Source organism: Lepidochelys kempii, chromosome 12 (assembly GCF_965140285.1).
Source record: "Lepidochelys kempii isolate rLepKem1 chromosome 12, rLepKem1.hap1, whole genome shotgun sequence".
In the NCBI taxonomy this organism is placed as follows: domain Eukaryota; kingdom Metazoa; phylum Chordata; order Testudines; family Cheloniidae; genus Lepidochelys; species Lepidochelys kempii.
The window spans coordinates 36012158-36033890 of NC_136391.1; the positions used below are offsets into that span (position 1 = coordinate 36012158).

At 40.5% G+C, this 21733-nt stretch overlaps 1 protein-coding gene across 2 annotated transcripts in view; it reads left to right on the top strand.

Moving 5' to 3' along the window:
* The first annotated feature begins 16831 nt into the window (after positions 1-16831).
* Positions 16832-21733, top strand: part of LOC140896382 (hepatocyte nuclear factor 4-beta) — a 40785-nt gene continuing 35883 nt past the window's right edge. The window contains exon 1 of one of the 2 annotated variants that reach the window (XM_073308098.1): positions 16832-16958. In XM_073308098.1, the coding sequence (XP_073164199.1) occupies positions 16832-16958 (127 nt within the window). The remainder of the gene's footprint in view (positions 16959-21733) is intronic. The other variant, XM_073308100.1, reaches the window with a different exon arrangement.

Sequence of the window (21733 nt, forward strand, 5' to 3'; positions counted from 1 at the left end):
ATCAAGAAGTTGATCATGTACTAGATAGCAAGGGCCTGATGCTCTTCTCACACTGAGGAACCCATTGATGATAGTGGCGATACAGGGTGAAATGCTGGTCCCATTGACATCAGTGGCAAAACTCCCCTTGATTCAAGACGTTTCATTTAGTGACAATGAAGGGGGGGGATATGATAGAGGTCTATAAAATCATAAATGGTGTGGAGAAAGTGACCCCCTTCAAATAACACAGGAACCAGGGGGTCACCCAATGAAATTAATAGGCAGCAGGTTTAAAACAAACAAAAGGAAGTACTTTTTCACACAATGCACAGACAACCTGTGGAGCTCACTGCCAAGGGATGAGGTCAAAAGTATCACTCGGTTCAAAAAAAGAATTTAAGTTCATGGAGGATAAGTCCAACAAGGGCAATTAGCCCAGGTGATCAGGGATGCAACCCCATGCGCCGGGTGTCCCTAAACCTCTTGACAACCAGAAGCTGGGACTGGACGACAGGATGGATCACTCAACTGCCCTGTTCTGTTCTTTCCCTCTGAGACGCCTGGCACTGACCATTGTCAGAAGGCAGAGCTAGATGGACCATTGGTCTGACCCAGAATGGCCATTCTTATGTTCTTATATCTGGGCGAGTGAGAGGAGAATAAACTCCATCTGTGAGAGGACATTCTTCTTTTCCGGGATTTGTCTCTTCAGGGTCTGATCCTGCCTACTTGCACACCTAGATTCATGCGTTTTAAGACTAGAAGGGACCATTGTGATCAGCTGGTCTGGCCTCATGCAGAACATAGGCCATAGCTCTTTACCCAGTAACAGCTGCACCAAGCCCAAATTCCTATTGGTTGCTCCAGGAATGCAAGCCAAGTCCCTGTCTCTTCACAATGCTTTAGCTTAAAAGCCTTTTAAAGCTTATTTTACTAACATAGATTATTTTAGTAATTTAGGGGAGGTGAGGGTTGTTCTAACAAAGAGCAGTGTTCAGCCCAAACTCTTGTGATTTCTTTGATTGCGGATTTCCCTGGGTAAGCTCAGAGCAAGAACTGCTCAGATGGAAAGCAAAAAGGAGGAACGTTAATAGAAACTGTGTTTCATCACCAAAGGGTGAGAGCAGCTATGAACCCATGGGTAAAAGCAAAAATGTCAATGATTAAAAGATCTACAGGTTACTGTTGGCAAATCAGCTAGGGTTTAGCAAATCTGCTAATCTTAGTATGGTAATGAGTTTGTGTGTGTGTGTGTTTGCCATCTCCTGGATGGAATCAAAACTGCTCAACTGTATGTCATAGATCCTGCACTGCTCACCGCTCATGGTACATCAATAATATGTCACAAAATGTGTCTAGGACAGGGGTTTTCAAACTGGGGTACGGGAGCTCTAGTCAGGGGATACATGAAAAAAATCCTGTAATGGTAGACAATGCATTTTATTTAGTAAGACTTGGCAATCTAATCATAGGTATATTGTGACCTTATCTCCGATGGGGGTATGTAATAGACAACATTATTTGGAAAGGAGTACACAGCCTAAAAATTTTGAAACCCACTGGTCTAGGCCATGATTCTCCTCTCCAGTTGCTAGGGGCAGTGTCACCAGCTAACCAGTGAAAAAACACTTTCAGAAGAACATCACAGCACCAACATTTAGCTGCAGCCTGATTATGATATTTTCTGCCATTGTCAGGCATAGCTTGGACCTTGACAGTAATTCCCTACTGACTTTGCAGTGTGACCCTTCCTTTGCTTTTGATGAGAGTGAATCAGTGATTTGCAGCCGCAGTGTATCCCTTTAGTCATTTTCCTGTCTCACTGCATTATAGAAGCCTGTCACGGACATCAGAGTCCCCTTGTATACTGACGGTCACTTCTCTGTCACTCCACTTTCCTCACAGGGCACCTTGCACACATCTCATTGACTTCTAAATTATATCGCCACCTATTTCCTTTAAAATCTCTTTGCCGTCACACAGTGTTTTCTACTGAGAATTCCCCTCCCATTTAGCAGGGAACTAGCCAGAATCCCATTTAGCAGAAGAGGAAGGGCAGGCTGGTTATGAACCCCATGTCAAGAACCCAGACTCAGATGTGGACTATCCTTGAATCTCCAGCTGAAAATCCAGGGACTCTGTTTTTTTAGCCATTTGTGGCAGATAAATTGGACTTGATTCTCCATTGTGCCTAGTCAGATGGGGCTGAAAGGAAGCTATTGTGGCTTTTCAATTCTCTCTTCATAGGTCATTATTTGCACTATTATTTACCAGTCATAGGATTCTCGATTGTTTAATGAGAAGTTTTATAAACAGGAGGAAGGCTTGAACAAATCTCTTTTGATGGGAACATACATAAACAGTAGCCAGGGTAGGAAATGGTTTTCCTGTTTTTTTGAGATCAAAAACTTTTAGTGTCCCAAATTGGGACAAAAAGTCAGTACCTCAAATTTTCACAAACCAAAAATTTGAAAATTTGTTCGGAGCAGGTCAACTCAGATGTTCCATTTCAATTATTTTGAAATGTTTTGTTCTGATTTTGACTTTTCGCTCTCCTTTTAAGTCCTTTTCTAGTGTGAATTAATTAAAATTTCTAAATGAAAAGATGCCTTAAAAAGAAGAAAAAGCCAACAGCCTCCATATAGGCCCCTAAATAAGCGGCAGGATTTGCAAAAGAGCTCAGGTCCCATTTAGGCACCTAAAAGTAGCAGAGATTAGGGGTTTGCTTGGCCTAATTTTTAAGCTCAGTTAGACCCAAGCCCACGCAACCTGACTTAAGCAGGTTGAGCTATTTTCTGATCCAATCCCGATGCTTCCTCCTGAACCTGAGTCTGCACTGCGATCAAGGCTGCCTCCTGCCTGAGGAGTCAGTGTGGGGGCAACTGCATGTCCAGTGCCAGCTGGCCACTGCCCCCTTCTGCACTGTGTGGGTACTGCGGAGCCAGAGTTGCTGCAACTCTACTGCACACACAGTGCGGCAAGGGGGCGGTGATCGGCAGGAGTGGGACACACAGCCGCCGATGTGTTGACCCGTGGGTAGGAAAAGTTAATCAGAACCGAGCTAACCCAAGCAGGTTGGGTTGTTTTCCAGCCTGAACTTGACACTTGAAGTCAGGTCCCATCAGGTTTGGGTTGAGTTGCAAGGCTTTAGAGAACGTATTTTCAAAATATGGGACCCTTTTGAAAAATCTGCCCAACATTCTCAGTGTTCTCCTGCATTCTCAGCATTTTGAAAATCAGACCATTCCATTTAGATGCCTAAATGGGAGCTGAGCTCTTTTGGAAATCTGGCCCTGAAACAATACTTTGTAATTATAGCACAGGAGTCAGGGAATTAAAGTTAAAAGAACTCACAAAGGGCAAATCTTCAGGTGAACTGCAGGAATGCAGAACATCTTAGTTTCATTCCCAGAATACAGTCCATGTTTCTCCTCAGCTGAACAATTGAAACTGTGCTGAAATTACTGGGAATTTGAATGGCTGAATTCATTAATTTTAAATGTTGCCTGACACCAGAGTCCTTGTGTGATCTGCACTTGTCTACTTGAAAGTGTTAGAATCCATCATTTAAGCCTGATGGCTGAAGCACTCAAAGGCAAAAAGAAGTTAGAAAAATAGTTTTCATGCTAATGGAATTTGCTCAGCAGAGTGACCAGAGCTGGCATTGCTGTTTCCATTTTCCCCTGGGTGCTAGAATTGAAGCTTCAACTTTGAATTGATTTAAAAGCAAAACAATGAATTCACTGAATCTGTCTGATGGCAACAAAGCAAAAGAGGCTTTTAAAATAGAAAAATGAAGGAAGTGGCCTACTATTTTGGTTTTCCTGTGTAGCCTCAAAAATCCTGGAGGCTCAAAGTCTGAGGGTATGTCCTCACCGCAGAGTGAACACTCATTGTCTAATGTGAGCTAGCCTAGCTCAAGTAAGAGCAGCCACACTGTGAAGTAACACTCGCACTGTTGTGTCCACACCGGTGCTGGACTCACGAAGTGTGACACTAAAACTTCTGGGTCGCAGCGGCCCATGGTTCTTTACTCTGCAGTAAATGGAGCTGTTCTAGGAACTGTTTCCCAGTGAATTCTGGGAGGATTTGTCTGTGCTTTCTGGGCCCAGGGGAGGAACTGTGGGAAGGCGTGGAAGGACTGGCAGTGAAGTTAGCCTGCATCCACACAACAGAGTGACTGTGTTAACAGCCGAGGAGTTGTGCTCAAGCTAATAATAATCTCACCCCTAATAATAATCTCTCTGGTACAAACTTCCAAATGTGTTCAGCAAAAGAAATCAGTTAAACCAAAAAGATACCCCCATATGATTGACTCGGTGCATCAAAATGATGCAAGCATGGAAATCCGGAACATTTTTGCATGCAGTAGTAGTGCCCCAATCATTAGCATTTCAAGCTTTGAGAGATGTTTCACGAGAAAGGAATGTGTTGGCTTAGTCTATTCTGGACACAGATGAAAGGTTCACAAACTCAATATCAGAAAAAGAAAATAAATAGCCTTGAGTTATCTTCCTTTGTGAATTGAAGTTTTCTCTGTGAATTTAAATAGCATTCCCAGCTTATTGGGTTTTCCACACCCCTGTAGAGCAAATAACGTTAAATACAGTGCACGTTTAATGCTATCACCACAGTAGGTGTGAAGTAGGTCACAGACAAAACCCTTGGTGGCAGTCGTAGCAATGGGATGGCCTGTGTGGTATGTCATCTGTATCTGACCTTTGTGGTGCCACTTTTTGGTAAGGAATCAACAAATCATTTTGGAGAGCTATTAGACCAAATCCTGAGGTCCTTAGATTTTGTTTGGCCCCTCAATCAGTTTGACTCCCTGGCCCTGATTGCGGGTTGTGCTCCAGACACGCTGAGCCCCTGTGAGGAGCACTATAGGTGGTGGATTTAGACTCTAAAGGATCTCCCATCTATAGGGAGAGAGAGGAGTCACTGTTTCTGCTCTGAGTTTCTTGCAGGAGATGAACCAAGAGCCAACCCAAAACTCACACCAAACCAAACCCAAGATTTATTTGAGGTTTGGAAAAAGAATTGGTTAGCTCTTCGTTAGGCCAAGTCTTTAGTCAGTCAGAATGTCCACTGCCTTCAATGTGAATGTTGTTATCGCAGGACAAATTCTTGCTGTCCCTTATATACAGTGTGAGGGGCAAATGGGGTACCCCCATTTTAGTAGCCCACAAACAGAAAAGTGGAATCACAGCCCCTGTGCTTGGGAATAGCTGTTTTTTCCCCTTCTTCCCAGAGGCATCTGGTGCCACAAAGAGGGCAAGGAAAAGGAAAGAACATGACTCTGCCATGCTATGCTCTGGCCTGCTAAGCAGGTCAACCACACCCCATAAAGGAGGCCATTTCCAGCCAGCCAGGAGCTCCAAAAGACATTTTAACCTTTTGAGACAGAATGCCTCCCAGGACTCTCTCTGGATATGTGCTGTTCTTTACTCTGAACTGTGCCCAAATGGCACAATAAACTGCTGAATGGGGATTGAGTAAAAGCTGTTGGATTTTGTCCTCTACTGTATTTGGATGAAATTCTGCAGTCTTCAGTTGGGAGTTTTGTTGTATTAGAACCAGAGGATTTAGCCCTTTGTTTGTATGTCCTCTTCATAGGATGTACTAGTTCTGGCCAGGACAGGAAGCAGTGATACTAGGAAACCACAGGATATGTTCTCTCCATATTAGCTTAGATGCAATCAGGAAGTGCAGAAAATTTCAGGCCAGGAAATGATCTCACAAGATTTCCATCTTAGCTTTAATACCAAGGAAGTTCAGAGAAGCGTGAGTATACATTTAATATTCTGGATAGTTATCCAAACAACTATTTGAGATTCACCCATCATTAGTATCTGCTGACATTAAAAGCTACATCAGATCAGTGTAGATAAGGACTTTATGACTTTGAAAATAATGGATTCTGACTCGGGTACAGTTTACTGTGCAATTATTGCCATCACAGATATACTGTGTAAAGATAAATGTTTCATCTTGAATAACTTTCCTTGTCTGTTAAAAACAAAAGTAACAATAATGATCTGGAATTTTGCACCATGCTTCTGCTATGCCTGGCCTTTTTTATGCCAGTTACAGCAAATTATTGATAACTAGCTGCAAATCAATGGGAAATTTGACATTGACTTCAATGAAAGCAGGGTAAAGCCCTGAAGAAAGAAATATCTGCCAAACAGTAACATTTCTGCTTTTAGCCTCATTTCTGACAGTGCTGAAAGAGAGCTGCAGGTTTGAACTTTGGGCAGAGGTTTTCAAAAGCTGCTTATGAGATTTGGATAGAGCTGGGCAAAAAATTTTCATCCACAACTTTTTTTGTGGGTGGAGTGGTGAAAAAAGTCCACATTTTGTGACACTGAAACATTTTGTGAATTCATGTTTGTTTTAAAAAAAAATCAAAACATCTCCATTGATTTATAAATTAGATTAGTTAATGCCTAAGCCAAATGCCTCTGTTATCAGTATATATGGACATAAAATAAATACTGTAGTTTTTAAGTTTCAGCTCATACTCTTCACTATGAAGGTTTCTCAAATTTACCTCTTTAATACGCTCAGAGCAGTGGGAGCATACACTGGAGAACAGTTTGCTTATACAAAAATATCAGTTGTTGATGATGATTTATTCTGTTGGCACTGACTGTATACTCAGCATGATCCAGAAATAAAAACTAAATATAGTCTCTGCCCCAGAGATCTCAGAGGATAGAATGTATGAATCTTCTTTCCCTACATTCAGTAGGGATTAGCTCAGTAACTTAACTGGTAGGGAGAAAGAAACATATACCAGGATCTGAGCATGCATCAATAAGAAGTGCAAGACTGTTCACCTTGACTTAATGGTGGAAACTGGCTGGGAGACAGAATATTATGCAATTGTTGCACCATAGATACAGTATATACTAAAGACTAATTCTTCCCCTGTCTATTAAAAAAAATAACAATAATGATCTTTGGTGCATATCGCTAATGAAATCTTCTGCGTGACTGTTTGTGTAAGTTTTCATCTAGATGCTTAAGGGTTGCACCATATACCCCAACTTCAAATTAAAATATGATACATTATAACACAGATGCAATCTTTGTACCTTTTAGAATGGCAGAATACCATTAACCAGAGGGTTGTTTTAATACTTTTTTGTTATGTTTTAATAATTCTGCCAAATAGAGACAGACAACATACTTAACCATAGATATCAAAAAATCAAATGGCAACTTACTATACAATACATGGCACAGCACTGTTTAAGTGGAATAGCAGCTTTTGTAGTCAAGGGAAATAACTTACAAGAGCAACAGAATTTGGCTGCTAAATACACCCTAGGAATCTATTCAACATTAAATACAACTCAAGCAGTAAAAAATTACACTGTAGAAACAAGGGGACTGATTTTATAGCCATCTGGTCTTGGTAAATGTATGTCTGCAGCCATAAAATTATCCACTGATGATTTGATTTCACACTGCTTATTATTTCAGCAGTGTGCTGTTCCTAATTGTACATTCCCCCAAAATAAATGGTTTGCTGGTTTCTGTGTTTTGGCTATGGACCTTACCCAGAGACCACCTCTCTAAGTAGGTAATTATATGGCCTCCATCACTTGTGGTGTCTGAGGACCTCACGCACAATAATGAATTTATCCTCACAAAACCCTTGTTAGGCAGGGAAAGATTATTATTCCCTCTTTGCAGATGGAGAGCTGGGGCACACTGGAACTGACATTCTGGCCAAAATATTCAGTCCTACATACCTAAAGTTAGGCTTTTAATTCTATATTTAAGAAACTAAAAAAAGCTATACTTAGTTATCTTAATATAGGTTTAGGAGCCTAACTTATCTATCTATTTTAGGCGCTTATATGGCCTCCATTGCCACAGTATCAGAGCACCTCACTATCTTTAATGTTTTTATCCTCTCAACATCTCTGTGAGTCAGGGCAGTGCTATTACCCTTATTTTACAGATGGGAAGATGAGGCACAGACACTAAGGCCCAGATCTAAGGTACTTAGGCTCCTAACCTCCATTGAAATCAAAATACTTTTGAGGATCTGGGTCATGTGGTCATGTTACTTAAACTTTCTGACCCTCAGTTTTCCCATGTGTAAAATGGGGGTAAATCCCTACATTTTTTGAAGCATGTGGAGATCTAGGGATATAAAATATTATGAAGTATTAGATAATATTATTATTAAATAATATTATTGTGATACTGGTGTAACACCGACGGACCCCGGTTATTGACGGGCAGGATCGAACTTCTGGAGCGAAATGCATGAGCCTCTACTGCATGAGCTAAAAGCCACATGGCCCTTAGCTAAGGCTGTAGAGCAGACTCATTAATTTCTGAGTGGTCTTGGTGCCACTAGATAGGACAGAGCACCACACCCAGGAGGTTTGTGGGTTACACTGGCATATTAGCTGATGAATGGAGGAAAATTTAAATTGAAGCCTGATTCTGCCCTATCCTTTATATACAGTTCTAGCTCAGGATGGAATTCTGGCTTTATCTTTGAATTTCCTTCATTATCTCATGTTCTGTGATACTATTAAACTCTCTTAAGTGTATATAGATATGCATTGTGGTTTATGAGTGATGGAAAATTTACTGTATCATCTCTATACCAAATTTTAATATTTTTAGGATCATTTTGCTTTTCCCACTAATTACTTAAATGTTTGAATCAATAACCGTCTCAGTGTTCTACCTCTGCATACAGTACAGCCTCATTTGTATTTAAAAATAGATCACACTGATCAATATAGAAACACTGAAGTCTGAAAAATCTTCTCCAGACAGTCACTTAGCCAAAAGAATTAGAGTTTTGCATCAAACTAAGATCTCTCCGAAGTCAGTAACCTGTCTTAATTCATCAAAGATTTATTATCTTTTCTTTGTCCAAAACTATCCTCTTAGTTTCTAGGCATAAGTGTGTCTTCTCATTGAAACCATGTGCTCATCATTGTTCTCATTCTGTGTTCTCTTCAGATATATAAGAAACCAGATTGACCTATTACGAGAGCACTGCCTTTGAAAATTCTGGTTCTCCAACACGTTCTCCCCAATCCTTCAATGCTGCAGATGGGCAGTATTAAGAAAATAATTCTATTACGGAATGTTTTTATTGATCTTTATATTCAAGAGGCCTGAAAATTTGTGTGCCTATATTATGCCATCCAATTTCACTTGTGGCTACTGTACAAAGCACCTACATCCATACACTAGACGCCAAGTTCTCTGAGCACCAAATATGGAACAGGGTGCCATAAACTATGCACCCCTACTCAAAAATGGGCAATCTTTATTGCAGAAAAATAAAAGTTTTCCCCATCATATCCAGGGGTAAAAAAATACAGGTATTGCATTAACTGCTGCACCCCTGAGTGGGTACTTTTAATCTTTCATTTTCCCCTCCCTTGTAAGGCAGTTTCTTCACCTTTCCCAGATGGCAGGGAAGGACTCAGGTAACACATTTATGTGTGGGGAGAGGCAGAGCACAGCATCCACAGTTCAAATCTCAGAACTCCAGTAGACATGCAGTAGTGGCAGCTGGATAAAGTTTAGGCCATCGCAGTTTTTCATGCACAAATGGGATATTTACACAATGGAAAAGATTTGCTCTTGTCCCTAGAGGAGAGTCTCATGTGTTCAACAGCTGGGCTGCTGCCTTCTCACAACCTCAAGAACACGGTGACACAGAAAAGTTTGGATAGAAGTAGATGCTTTTTCCTTTCCCTTTTCTTCTATTGCACAAACAAGTGAGCAGAACAGGGAACAAAAAAAGATTAAAATGTGATTGTTTGGACAAGATAAAATGACTTCCCCATGACCAGCTCAGATGAGAACTGTCTATACTACTACCAGACCTATCTACAGATGGCTAATAAAATACCTGCTGTATCTTTGGACATGTACTGTAGAAAGCAGTATTTGTTGGAAGGAAGATGGCGCTATAAGAAAGTTTCTGTTCTGTAGTTTGCTTAAGAGAGCAAATGCAATCCTAGGATGTATAAACAGGGTACTATTGAGCACAGGGGGTGCTGTATATGACATTCTGCATTTCTGGTGGCCACACTTTAAAAAGGATCAGAAAAGAGCTACAGGAATGATTTGAGGTCTGCAAAACCTGCCTTACCATGAAAGGCTAAGGAAGCTCAATCTATTTAGTGCATTCAAGAGAAGGTTAAGATGTGACTTGATCTCGGTCTCTAGGTACCTAGATGGGGAGAAGATTTCTGATAATAGAGGTTCTTTACACTAGCACATAAGGGCATAATCAGGTCCAATGGCTGTAAGCTGAAGCTAGAAAAATTCAAACTATAGATAAGATTCAAATGTTTAACAATGAGGGTAATTAAGTACTGGAACAATTTGCTTAAGGGACCTTGTGTATTCGTCATCATTTGAAGTCTTTAAATCAAGACCAGATGTCTTTCTAAAAGATATGCTGCCGCTCAGCCAGAAGAGATGGACCTGATGCAGGAATCGCTTGTTGAAATTCTCTGTGATATGCAGACGGTCAGGCTTGACTATCATCCAGTTCGCAGCTTACCCAGGAATGGAGTGGGGTGGGGTCTCCAGCACTCAAATCAAGATTGCATGCCTTTCGAAAAAATATACTGTAGCCCAGCCACAAGATGTGGTGCAGGAAATATTGGGTGAAATTCTATGGTCAAAGTTATGCAGGAGGTTAGATTAGATGATCCCTTTTGACCTATAAATCTATGGCCAGAAGGACTATTGCAACAATCCAGTCTGACCACTTGCATAAATCTGCTGAGGGACATACCCACATGATGCATGAGATGGAACGATTGACGTCTATAATTAATTACTTTTCCCCTTATGTATATAATGGCTCCATTGAACTGATTACACAAAAACCATGCTTGGGTGTTCCCTTCCCACAGCTAATGAGACAAGGGATCTACACCCCACCCCACTGGATTTTCCCTGGCAAGATAAATCAGAAATCCTTTGGGAAAATCTTTCACTCCACCCTAAACATGTGAAAGGAAGAACTTGAATGGGTGGACTCTGCCATTTCAGGGAACAATTAAAAGGAAACAAAAATAAATGAAAGTTAGATTAAGGATGTTTTTCCCTTTGGAAATGCTGCCTCCCATCCCAGTTTCTATTCACAATTCATCTTCATAATAGGTGTTAAGTAAAGGTTTATGGTATTTACACACCAGCAGAGAATGATAATATCCACTTGATGCAGCCTGATTTCATGCATCAGTCCACTTGAAACATTTGGCTCCCTTTCTCTGACACTTGACTTTGGCTGGAGCTTAAAGAAACCCAAGAGCCGCCTGCCGCTCTATGTTGGTGGCTCTTGGCACTAGAAACAGTTTTGTTGCAGTACAGTGAAAACATTTCATTCCTTCACAGTCTGTTTCAAATCCAGAGCTCAAGAAGAAGCATGGGGATAATGTCACCAAGGCAGCCAACTCCAGGTACCTGGAGGAGATCTTGTACTGGCTTTCCACCCCAACAAGAGAGGCAGGAATCGGAGCTCCTGAGATACTGCACCATGGTACACTCAGCCACAGGTTGTGCGGGTACAGGGTGACAGCCAAGGCAGGAGATACATTGTCATCATGGAGTAGGCCACTTGCCCTCGCAGTGAGGCCTGCTCTGCTGGGTTATTTTTGTTTCTTAGCTTTTTTTAAGGGTGAAAAGGGTGCGCAGAGGGCCAATAATGGTCTAGGTACCACGTAAGGCTCACATAAGTCTTTAAAATTAGGGTTTAGATAGAATTTAAGTGGTGGGGCCTTGGCTTAGTCCCCTGCAGAGGGGTAAATTTCATCCTATGGACACTTGAGCCCATTCTGTTTAGGGATTTTAAAACAGCTGGTACAAAAGGGCCCTTCTTTAGAGAAGATCACAATGTATATAGGGGCTGAGGGAGATGCCAACTGTGCTTTACTCATCTTTGGTCAGTGTACTTCAGAACCATCAGTAGGCCCGGGGTCCTGTTTCTTTTAATGGAAGAGAGAGGCTAGCAACACTTTCCCAGATGGTTTATTATAACACTGTAAGCCTTACAGGCCAGAGTTCAAATCACTGGGCTCACCCTAGAGTTACTTTTCCTTTACGTCCTCTGTACACAAAGTAAACTCTTTGAGATAATGGAAGGGAAGAGATCCACATATTACCCAGCCCTTTCCACTTAGATTCCTTCCTCACCAGTGTCCCTCAGCATAAATGCCTTGAGATTTTGCCTCTCCCTGGAGTTCATATGGCCATGCTTGTCATGTGGCTGGCTTTTACTACCTGTGTTTTCAATTGATGGCCACCAGGGCAGGTACTTGGGGTATAGAAAGCAGTGTGAGATGCTGGCCATAGTAGGAAGTGAATACCTTCAGGACTTAGCCAAACAGCCTATCCTTTGCTCTCATTCAAGGGCAAAGATGTCTAATTGCCATCTAACTCCTGTTCAAAGTAAATGGCAGTTAAATGGCTGTTCTGCCCATTAATGCCTTTATAAACCTCCTTCAGATTTCTGTCCAATCTTTCTAGTCTACTTCTTCAGGTGGGATTCTTGAGACTGTAACTCGGAAAGCAGTTACAGGTCCTCCTGGTCTCTACTAGGACAGACTTTTGCTTTACTACTATGGCAGTATTTATTATGTATTATGGTGCCTGAAAGTGAGGTAAGCCCCTTCCAGAGCCAATAAGAAGACTCGTTGCCCATGCTGAAGAACTTAAACATCTAATTGCAACTGTGACTCAACAAGGGGTAGTAACAGCATAGTAGAGAGGAGGTGGGAAAACACAGACAAATCAGTGGGACGTTTCCAGTGAATAGCTGCTCACTAGCATGGAAAAGGTGTTGACAGGTTGGGCCTGAGCCATTGGCTGTTCAGGTCAAGAGTGATGGTGAAAAGTGATAAAGTGACCCTGAATCTCTTTTTATTTCACAGAATAGGAGATGTGAGAGCACACCCGTTACTTCCCGTTTCCCCTTGCGAGTGAGCCTCAGCATTTAGGGCTGCCAGGGTCCACTCTCCATGCTCATTCTATCTCCGTCGTAATTATCAACAAGGGTGGCGACACTCATGGTGCTTTTCAGTGGGGTGGAACCCCAGGCACTGGGAATCAGGCTGACGTCCCTCATTTGTCTCCTGTGGGCTACCAAACAGCCAGAGCACACTAGGAGTTTTCTGCCGTGGTTACTGATTTGAGCCAGTCTTGTTTTAAAGACTGAACTCATATATAATAAACAAAACAGTGATACCCTGGGAGGTGGAGGAGGCGAGCGAAGCTTGTTTCTGTTCTGAGAACCTGCTTGTCTACTACAAATATTTTCTATAAAATCATATAAAAAAAGGCGTCATCCACATAACAGCCCCATAGTCCCCTCCCGTATCTGTGAGTATTGCTTTTATGAAGCAAATAAAATGAGATTAGTAAGATCTATTTCCTTCCTTGAATGCTCTTCGGAGCCAGGCTAATCTTCTGTTATTGACCTTCTAACACAGCCTGATCCTGCAAGGTGCTGAGGAGTCCCAGAGAGATGCTGTGTATACTTGGCTCTCCATGAAAGGGGTGCTCAGAACCTTGCAGGATTGGGCCCAATGTGCATCTTACAAAGATGTGCCAGATGACTAGAACTAGTCAAGGCTGGTTTTGAGTAAGATGCAAGAATGACTAATCAGATGCTAATTTAGCTGATGTTGGCATTACTTTGTGGCTTGGGGCACAGTCCAAGGATAAAAAAATAAATCTTATCTAAGCGGGGAGTCATTTGTATGGGATTAGTTACAATGTAGTCTTTAAAAAAAAGAGAGAGAGAGTTAGAAATCTAGGAAAATCCCATCTACAGTTAACACTTTGCAAAGTCTAGAATATCTCCCTGATACATGGGGAAAATCCTCGCTGCCTGAAAGGTAAATTTGACTTGAGTAAATGAGGTCAAAGAGAGTGAATCTAAGATTTTTCAAAACTTGATTTTGGCACCTTTCTTGTTAGTTGTGTTACAGGGTTTGCTAGATTACATTGCGCTCCACTGATAATGGGTTCATTCAGAGTTCAGGCTATTTGGCAACCCTCTAATCTTGGCCAAGAGTCTTCCTTTTGGAAAAGCCTCTGCCTGTTCCTCAAGACCCTTCTCTCCTCCAAATTCAACAGGATGTCAAACTGGATCCCATAGAATGCCTGTGTAGGAAGGAGTCTCTGAAACACAAGCAATGTCCTTGAGGATGGAGTTGTAAAATGAGGGAAGATGTCAAGGCACCTGGACGGTGATAGCACCCACATTCCAAACACGTAAAAGTATACTGCATTCCTGACAGACACCACTGCATATGTGAGTTTCATTTCCAGTCTTCTTGCTCCCAACTCCTCAATCTTAATAACAAAAAATCTTGAGATTTTATGCAAAACTCTGAAATAAAAATAAAAGAAAATATGGAGCACTTGGAACTTGACAGGAGAAACTGGAATATTGCCTGAGACTTCAAAACACAGACTGTTATTGAGAAAGAAATGTTTATTTTGGCATGATTTTGAACTGCCCATAACCAAACGACAAATATCAGAAGACTGTGCAGAACACTGTCATGTCACTTCCAACTATTTTATTAGTTTCAACACTTCACTTTGACTGGTACTTTCTGCCTTAAGGGCCTTTATCAACAACAACTTAGACCATGGTCTCCTGAACACTGAAAGATTGAGCCTGGACAATAGAAGGGAGAAGAACAGAGATGCTGTAGGTAGGAGATGTTGGTGATTCAGGAGATCTAACAGTCTCCCATTGGGTCAGCACTGAACCAATGCCTCCATGTTGTTAGGGGCAATATGATGACAGAAGTATTGGATGAGAATTAAAACTAAGGTCTTGACTACTGTCGACTTTGTATATTTTTCTATCATGGGTTTCATTTATCGATGCACTTGTGGACTTAATTATCCCCTGGCACATGACTAGTGATATCAACTCCAGTGTCCTGCCCAAATTCTGGATTGGTTAATTACATCTGCCTAACTTACAAGTCCTCTGTAGTTTCAACTGGGAGCAGGGCTCATCTTCACTCCCATTCTAAACTTGAGCTATCAACCGTTAAATAGTTGCCATGGTTACCTCAGAGCTGTCAGCACTTCAATGGTGGGTCAAGTTCCACATACGCAATTGTACCCCACATCCCCTGATCCTGCTCTTTTTACATTGGCAATATTTCTATTGCTGATGGCAGGTTTAGGGCTATAATTTGTGGGAGCGCAGGTAAGCTGTCTGGATGCAAGTTGCAATTAGAAATAAACAAAACACCTAATGTATTCAATGAACTTATTCCTTTCTTCTCTTTGCAAACTATCCATGAACAGACGTAGATTATTATGAATTTGCTCATTGTTCAAATGTTTTATATGAACAGCTCTCTAAATCTGAGGTTTGTTTGCAAACTATTTGCATCCACGACACCTTTTCATGGCTTGCGCTTTGTCATTCTTGGTGTGTGATTGGTCAGCTAAATGTCACATAGCATTGTTTGCAATACCTTATTGGATAAATGAAATTTTTATTAAAAAGGAAGGGGAAAATTAAGGTGAGTTCAAGATTGCTGTGTGATTACTTCTGTCACGACTCTCCATGCAAACATATATGCATGAGTATTTGCAAGACTTCATTTTCTGCAAACATCCTTCCAAACAAGAATAAATCACCTCCATGAATATTCATGAATGGGAAGGAAGGATTGTTCAATGATTAGGGCACTAGCCTGGTACTTGGGAGACCCACTCTCAAGTCGCTGCTGCTGTGGATTTCCTGTGTGATCTTGGGCAAGTCACATAGGTCCAAATCCTCAAAGGTATTTAGATATCTAACTTGCATTGAAATCAATGGAAGTTGGGCAACTAACTTCCTTTTGAGGATCTGGGCCTTTGTCTCTCTGTCTCAGTTCCCCACCTGTCAAATGTAGCATCTATAAAAGGTTCCTTCCTACCTCACAGGGGTGATATAAGTATAAATACATGAAATACTCTATGGCACTGCTCAGATACCATGGTAATGGGGGCTATATAAACACCTTAACTAGAATGTTTGTGGCAAACAGATAAAACAGGTTGTGAATATCACAGATGTGACTTTGCAGGGTGTGTGTGTGTGGAGCGGGGTGTTGGGGGGTGTTAGAATGAAAGTCTGAGAGTCCCGTTTGTTTTTATTTATTTTGCAGTACTCATCTGTCTCTAGACTCCAGAGTCTAGAGGTTTGAAAGCTCATTGAAGTCAATGGAAGTCTTTTCATTGGCTTCACTGAGTTTTGGATTAGGCAGTAAGTACTACACACATGCGAAGCCTTATGGGTTCTGGTCCTCTGTAATACTGATTCCTTTCCCCCCGCCACTGGCTCAAGTGACTCCACCTGGCATTTTTACAAGAGCAGATGGCAAATGGCAGAGAAAAGTATCATTGAAGTGACCCGAGTGCTAAGTGACACGACCCAGAGCTTTGCCCTGAAAGAACAGTTCACCGTGCGAATGCCTCACTGCTACACTTTTCAAAATGTTTACACAGGGATTACCATAAACCACACGGTGTTGAACAGAGGATGCAATCCAAGCTGATTTAGCCCAGGCCTTATCTGCGTCATATAATCATGATACAGGACACAGACACACAGGTAGAGAGAGAGAGAGAGAGAGAGAGAGGTAAAGACTGGACCTCTTCCCCTCCAGCCTTCTCTTGGCACTGGGAGGGGACTGTGGGGGAGCTGGGTAATGATTTGTCACTCCAAGGTCTTGGGGTTGTCTCTCTTTGCAAAGGAAACCTTGGCCATGATTGACAGCAGGGCTGTTTTGGCCTGTTCCATTGCTGTTGACAAGTAATAATGAAGCTTTGTCAAGCCATAATGGATATGGATATGCCAGATTATGTCGAATCCCTGGACTCCTCTTACACCATGCTCGAGTTTGAAAACCTGCGGGTGCTGCCAGCTAACACTGGTGAGATTTCTGCTCAATTCCTTTTAAATAACCCCGGTTACCTTTGTGGAAAAGTTGGACTCCTAGAAAAGCTAGATAGGAGGTGTGGGGCAAAGGGTGGATGGTCTAATATTTACAGCAAGGAACTGTCCACCTTTGTTGTGGTTGTGGTTGTGTTCAGGCCAGAGTACAATCGGTCTCTTAAAGACTGAAATGCATGGGGTTGTTGTTAGTTATTTATTCAGCCCCCTAGTGTGCTGGCTATGTTGCAAATAAAGACCCTGCCCAGAAGAGCTTGCAATCTGTTACGAACAGTTTCAATATCGGTGGTTCTCTGTATATGCGTTCTGTTTTATTTCTAAGAAGCAGCGAAATTACTTCGCACACAAAGAAAAATTGTTCTCCTAAAATGACATAGACACAAATGTATGGTGATACTTGTAAGGGAAAAAAGACAAGTGTGTATATATACATGGTTTGAGCAATTTAATCCTTATAACCACCATCTATGTTGTTACTCACAAAATACACTGTGAGCTGAGGTCACTTTATCAAAGATATTTAGCTAGTAAAGTAAATATCCAAATGTTCTGATCACCTACCTGGGAATTACAGCTCATTTACTAAGCTTGACCCAAGTCTTTTCAACACACAAGGAATATGGCTATAATGTGTGCTTGACCCTAACAAATATCTGCCTTGTCCAGAGAACTCCAGGAAAGTTGCACAGCGGCGTTTGGGACCAGAGCATTCAGAAGTTTGTTTGATGTCATTTTAAATAGTAAACACTCTTCTAGAAACACTAGTCGTCCACCGCCTGAAATGTGAGGTGAAGGACGTTGTAAATTACGCAATGTAAGTCCAACATCATAAATAAAATTGGGAACAGTCCAGCCTGCCTGGATAGTCTAAGTAAGTGAAATGTCAAGAGGTTTATTCTAGTTAAGATTAATTTCTTACTGCATCACTTATACTTGCTCATTAGTGGTTTCATCAAAAGGAAATCAGGAACAACAGCTTTCAAAATGTGTTTTGCCAGCAACTCAAAGTTATTCTGCATGCTTATGTGGGACACAAAGGATTTCAGACCTTATGCTCAAAGGAAAATGAAAAGGCTCAAAGAAAATGAGAATTGTAAACTGATTTCAAGAAAAGTTCATCCCTTGGAAAAAGACTTTTGAAAAGTTTGGCAGCTCAAAATTGAGTATTTTAGATTTCATGTTATTTTCACGGAAGGGTTTCCATTTGCTACTATGTCTTCAGTAAAGATGATGTGCCCTGTCACTCGCTTCTTGAACAACAAGATACATTTTTTTATCCATTGCACAAATTGTCCCCAAATCCAATGTAACTGTGACATAAAACCCTGTATTTTTGTGGTGTTTCATTAGGTTAAAATTACAGGCTCCGTTTTTTCTAAAGGCGAAGGCTATCTAAATTGGTATTGGACTATTTGCCTTATTGTTAATAACTAACTGGCTCTCTCGGGAACTAGCTGTTTTGAAATTAGCTTGTTTGTCTTTGGTAAGTAGCCTCTTCTACTGTTTGTGAGAATAGTTTTAAAAAGAGAGGGGAAATCTCTATGCATGAAAATATATTCCAAACCAAGTTTCCAGGATGCATGACTTCCCAATCTGACTCCTTTAGCAATATTTTTATAAAGTATTAAAATGGAGAAATATTCTCACTTTAGATAGTGTTTATAAAAAACAGTGAAATAGTTCAAATTAAATCTATATACATTTTTGCAGGACCCTAGTTTGTTCCCACTGAAACCAATCGAAATTTGGCCCTAGACTTCAGTGGGAGCAGGATCAGGTCTTCAATATATATATTCTGATGACTTTAGGGCCTTATTCTGAGTTTACAAGATTCTGATCATCCTTACACTGGTATAAATCCAGTGACTTCAGTGGAGTTACTCCTGATTTACCCTGGGGTAAATCAGAGCAGAATCAGGCCCATAATGTTCTTTCTAAAATGTATTAATCACTTAATGAAATTATATGGCAGAAAATTTAATATGGAGAACAGGAAATTCCAGGTCTTTCTGTGATTTATAATTAACTGGTGGAACTCACTGCTGCAAGATATTATAGGAGCCAGTAGTGATTACGGGTTTATTTTAAAATATAAGTAAAATATAAAGGTATATTTAAAAATAGAATGTGTAATTATACTTAGCTAGGATAAAAAAAAGATAAGGGCTCTCAGTCCTCATATTTCAAGGCATAAAATGATCATGAGCTGAGAACAGGAACTTATTTCCTTTGTGGAGTATATTAATGCACTATATCTGGGTGCAGTACGCTTTCCTTTGAAACATATAACACTCATGATTCTAAGAGAGAGGATACCAGACTAGCAGGAAGATTGGTCTGTTCCAGTGTGGCAGTGGTAAAGGGTGTTAGTCTAAATGTGTCCTTAACATTTAAAATCATCATAGTTTTGTGTTTGTATAATTACAGTAGCTATGGATAAAAGGTTATGTTTAAAGGAGCTCCATGAAATTGTCAGTTCTTCTGGGTTCAGCTAGTGGAATTGGACACTTGTCAAATACTGTGGCAATATCAGAAGCACCTCTTGAAATTTGGCTTTCCCATAAAATCAGTATTTTCTTTATACAGCTTGTCAAAGATAAGCTCCACCCACAAACTAATAATAAGTGGGCAATAAATTAAGTGGACCTAGTTAGCCAAAAGGTGAGTATATGTCATAAAAATTTCAAAAGAAATAAACATTTTTCATTTATTTCAAAGATTTACATGATTTTTAATGAACAATTTCAAAATGAAATACTTGGAATTTTTTCCAAGAATTTTATTTTTTATTCTCTTGAGGGAAAAAAATACTGTTTTCTCTTGCTTTTCTACTATTCTCCTTTGAAAACTGGGAGGAGAAGTAAAAAAGAAAGAGAAAGTATTTTTCCCAATGAAAATTAAAACTTTTGTCAAAAAATGGGAAATTTCAAGGAAACTAGTGCTGTTTTGTAAAACATTTTTGCTTTCTTTGAAACACCATTTGTCATCAAAATTTGCCATTGATCGAACAATTTCAACCAACTCTTAAGTTAACCTTATTTAGCTATTATAAATTTCTTTTTACATGAGGGAAGCCTATGAATTAATTCTGAATCTTCAAGCTTCTTAGTACTTTATATACAATTGGCAAATGTGGTTAATGTAGCAAAGGTTAATTCAGAAATGAATAAAGGGCTCCACTGTGGGAGTGGAACATGGCATTAAAATGTTGTCTATTTCAGATAGAAAGAGTGGCACACACACAAAAAAGAGGGAAAATCAATATTAGTCTTTTCTCTCCTTTATAGAGTGTTATTAACTGGAGAAATATTCCTGCTTGATACAATCCTGTTTTATTTTATCTTAGCTACAATTGCATCCTTCTTGTTACTTAGTCCGTTATGTGGTGCTCATTGCATATTTCATCACAGTTATCATTTTCCCTGTAAATTTACATTAATCACTTGGCCAATTGCAGTATAAATAAAGTTCCTGTCTTTGGTGATTCCTTTACCTACCATAGCATTCAACAGCCAAACTGAGTCTGAAGAGTTCAGTGTGACCCTTTTAAAATCTCACTCTCAGCCAAGCTGCAATCTGACCCTTGTACACTCATAGTTAAGGACAAGTCCAGCTAATGAAGATAATTATAAAGCAATAAGAAATGTTTTGCCAGTTAGAGGGTGTGAATGTATGAATATTCCACGAGGTATCAAGCTGCTTGTAAGGAGCTTTGTCCATGCTGATAGCTCTCTGATAGGTCAGTTACTGTGTGGGTTTAGGAACAGTTAATCTAGGTTGGTTTTGATTTTGATCTTTAGAATACCTCAGATTGTTGGGGGTTGCAAAAAACTGATTTATAATGTAGTTGAATTGCATCAGAGCAATGTTTCAAAGTGGGCTCCAGTCCGGCCTCTGAATTTGCATGCTGCCATTTTGGAGCTGGCCATACCACTCACATTTCTGTGTGTCCTCCAAATTTAGATTTACAAACAAAAACTGAAAATCTGGCACATTTATATCCAGTTTTAGTGCGTACAAAATTGGTAACTAAACATTATATGCACGCCATATCATTTTAGGTACATGAAAAGTTTTTAAAAATGTGACCTATTATGTCATTGCAGTAATCTAAGTCTTGTCTGGGGCATGGATGGAAGGCTCTATCATCCCTCTTCAGATATCCACTAAAGACCTTATCGTTACTGGAAGTAGATCTTAAAAGCAAAATTCAGATCTGAAGTGAATTCTGAACCCTAATCCAAATTTTGGGGCATTCAAATCTTGTGTGTTGATGAAGGCCCATTTTATCTTCTTATTTATTGTTTGTACTGCAGTAGTATCTAGTGGTCTCCACCAAGATCAGGGCCCCAGTCTAAATAAAGAAAACAAAACAGTTGGAGGGGAAAAAGTGACTGTCCACGGTCAAGTGGCAGAATAATAGCTAAGCAGGGAATTAAACCCAGGTAGCATAAATTTTACAAGGAGCGGTAGCTGAGTGGTGAAGGCACTCGACGTAATCACAGCAGTCATGGATTCATGTCTTGCTCAGTCTCTCACTGAAAGGTTACCTCCTGCTCACCCAGCTGCAGAATGGGTACCTGTTCCATAAGGTTAGGGAAGTCAAAGGTGGTTAGACATGATGGTAGCTGCATCACTCTGTTGTGTACTGTTGGCTGCAGAAACAGACATGCCTAATCATGTCAGCATGGTGAGCCATTTAAGGCAGACTTAGATCTTCAGTCTCAACCACAAGACCACCCTTACTCTCATTTGCTGTAATTGCAT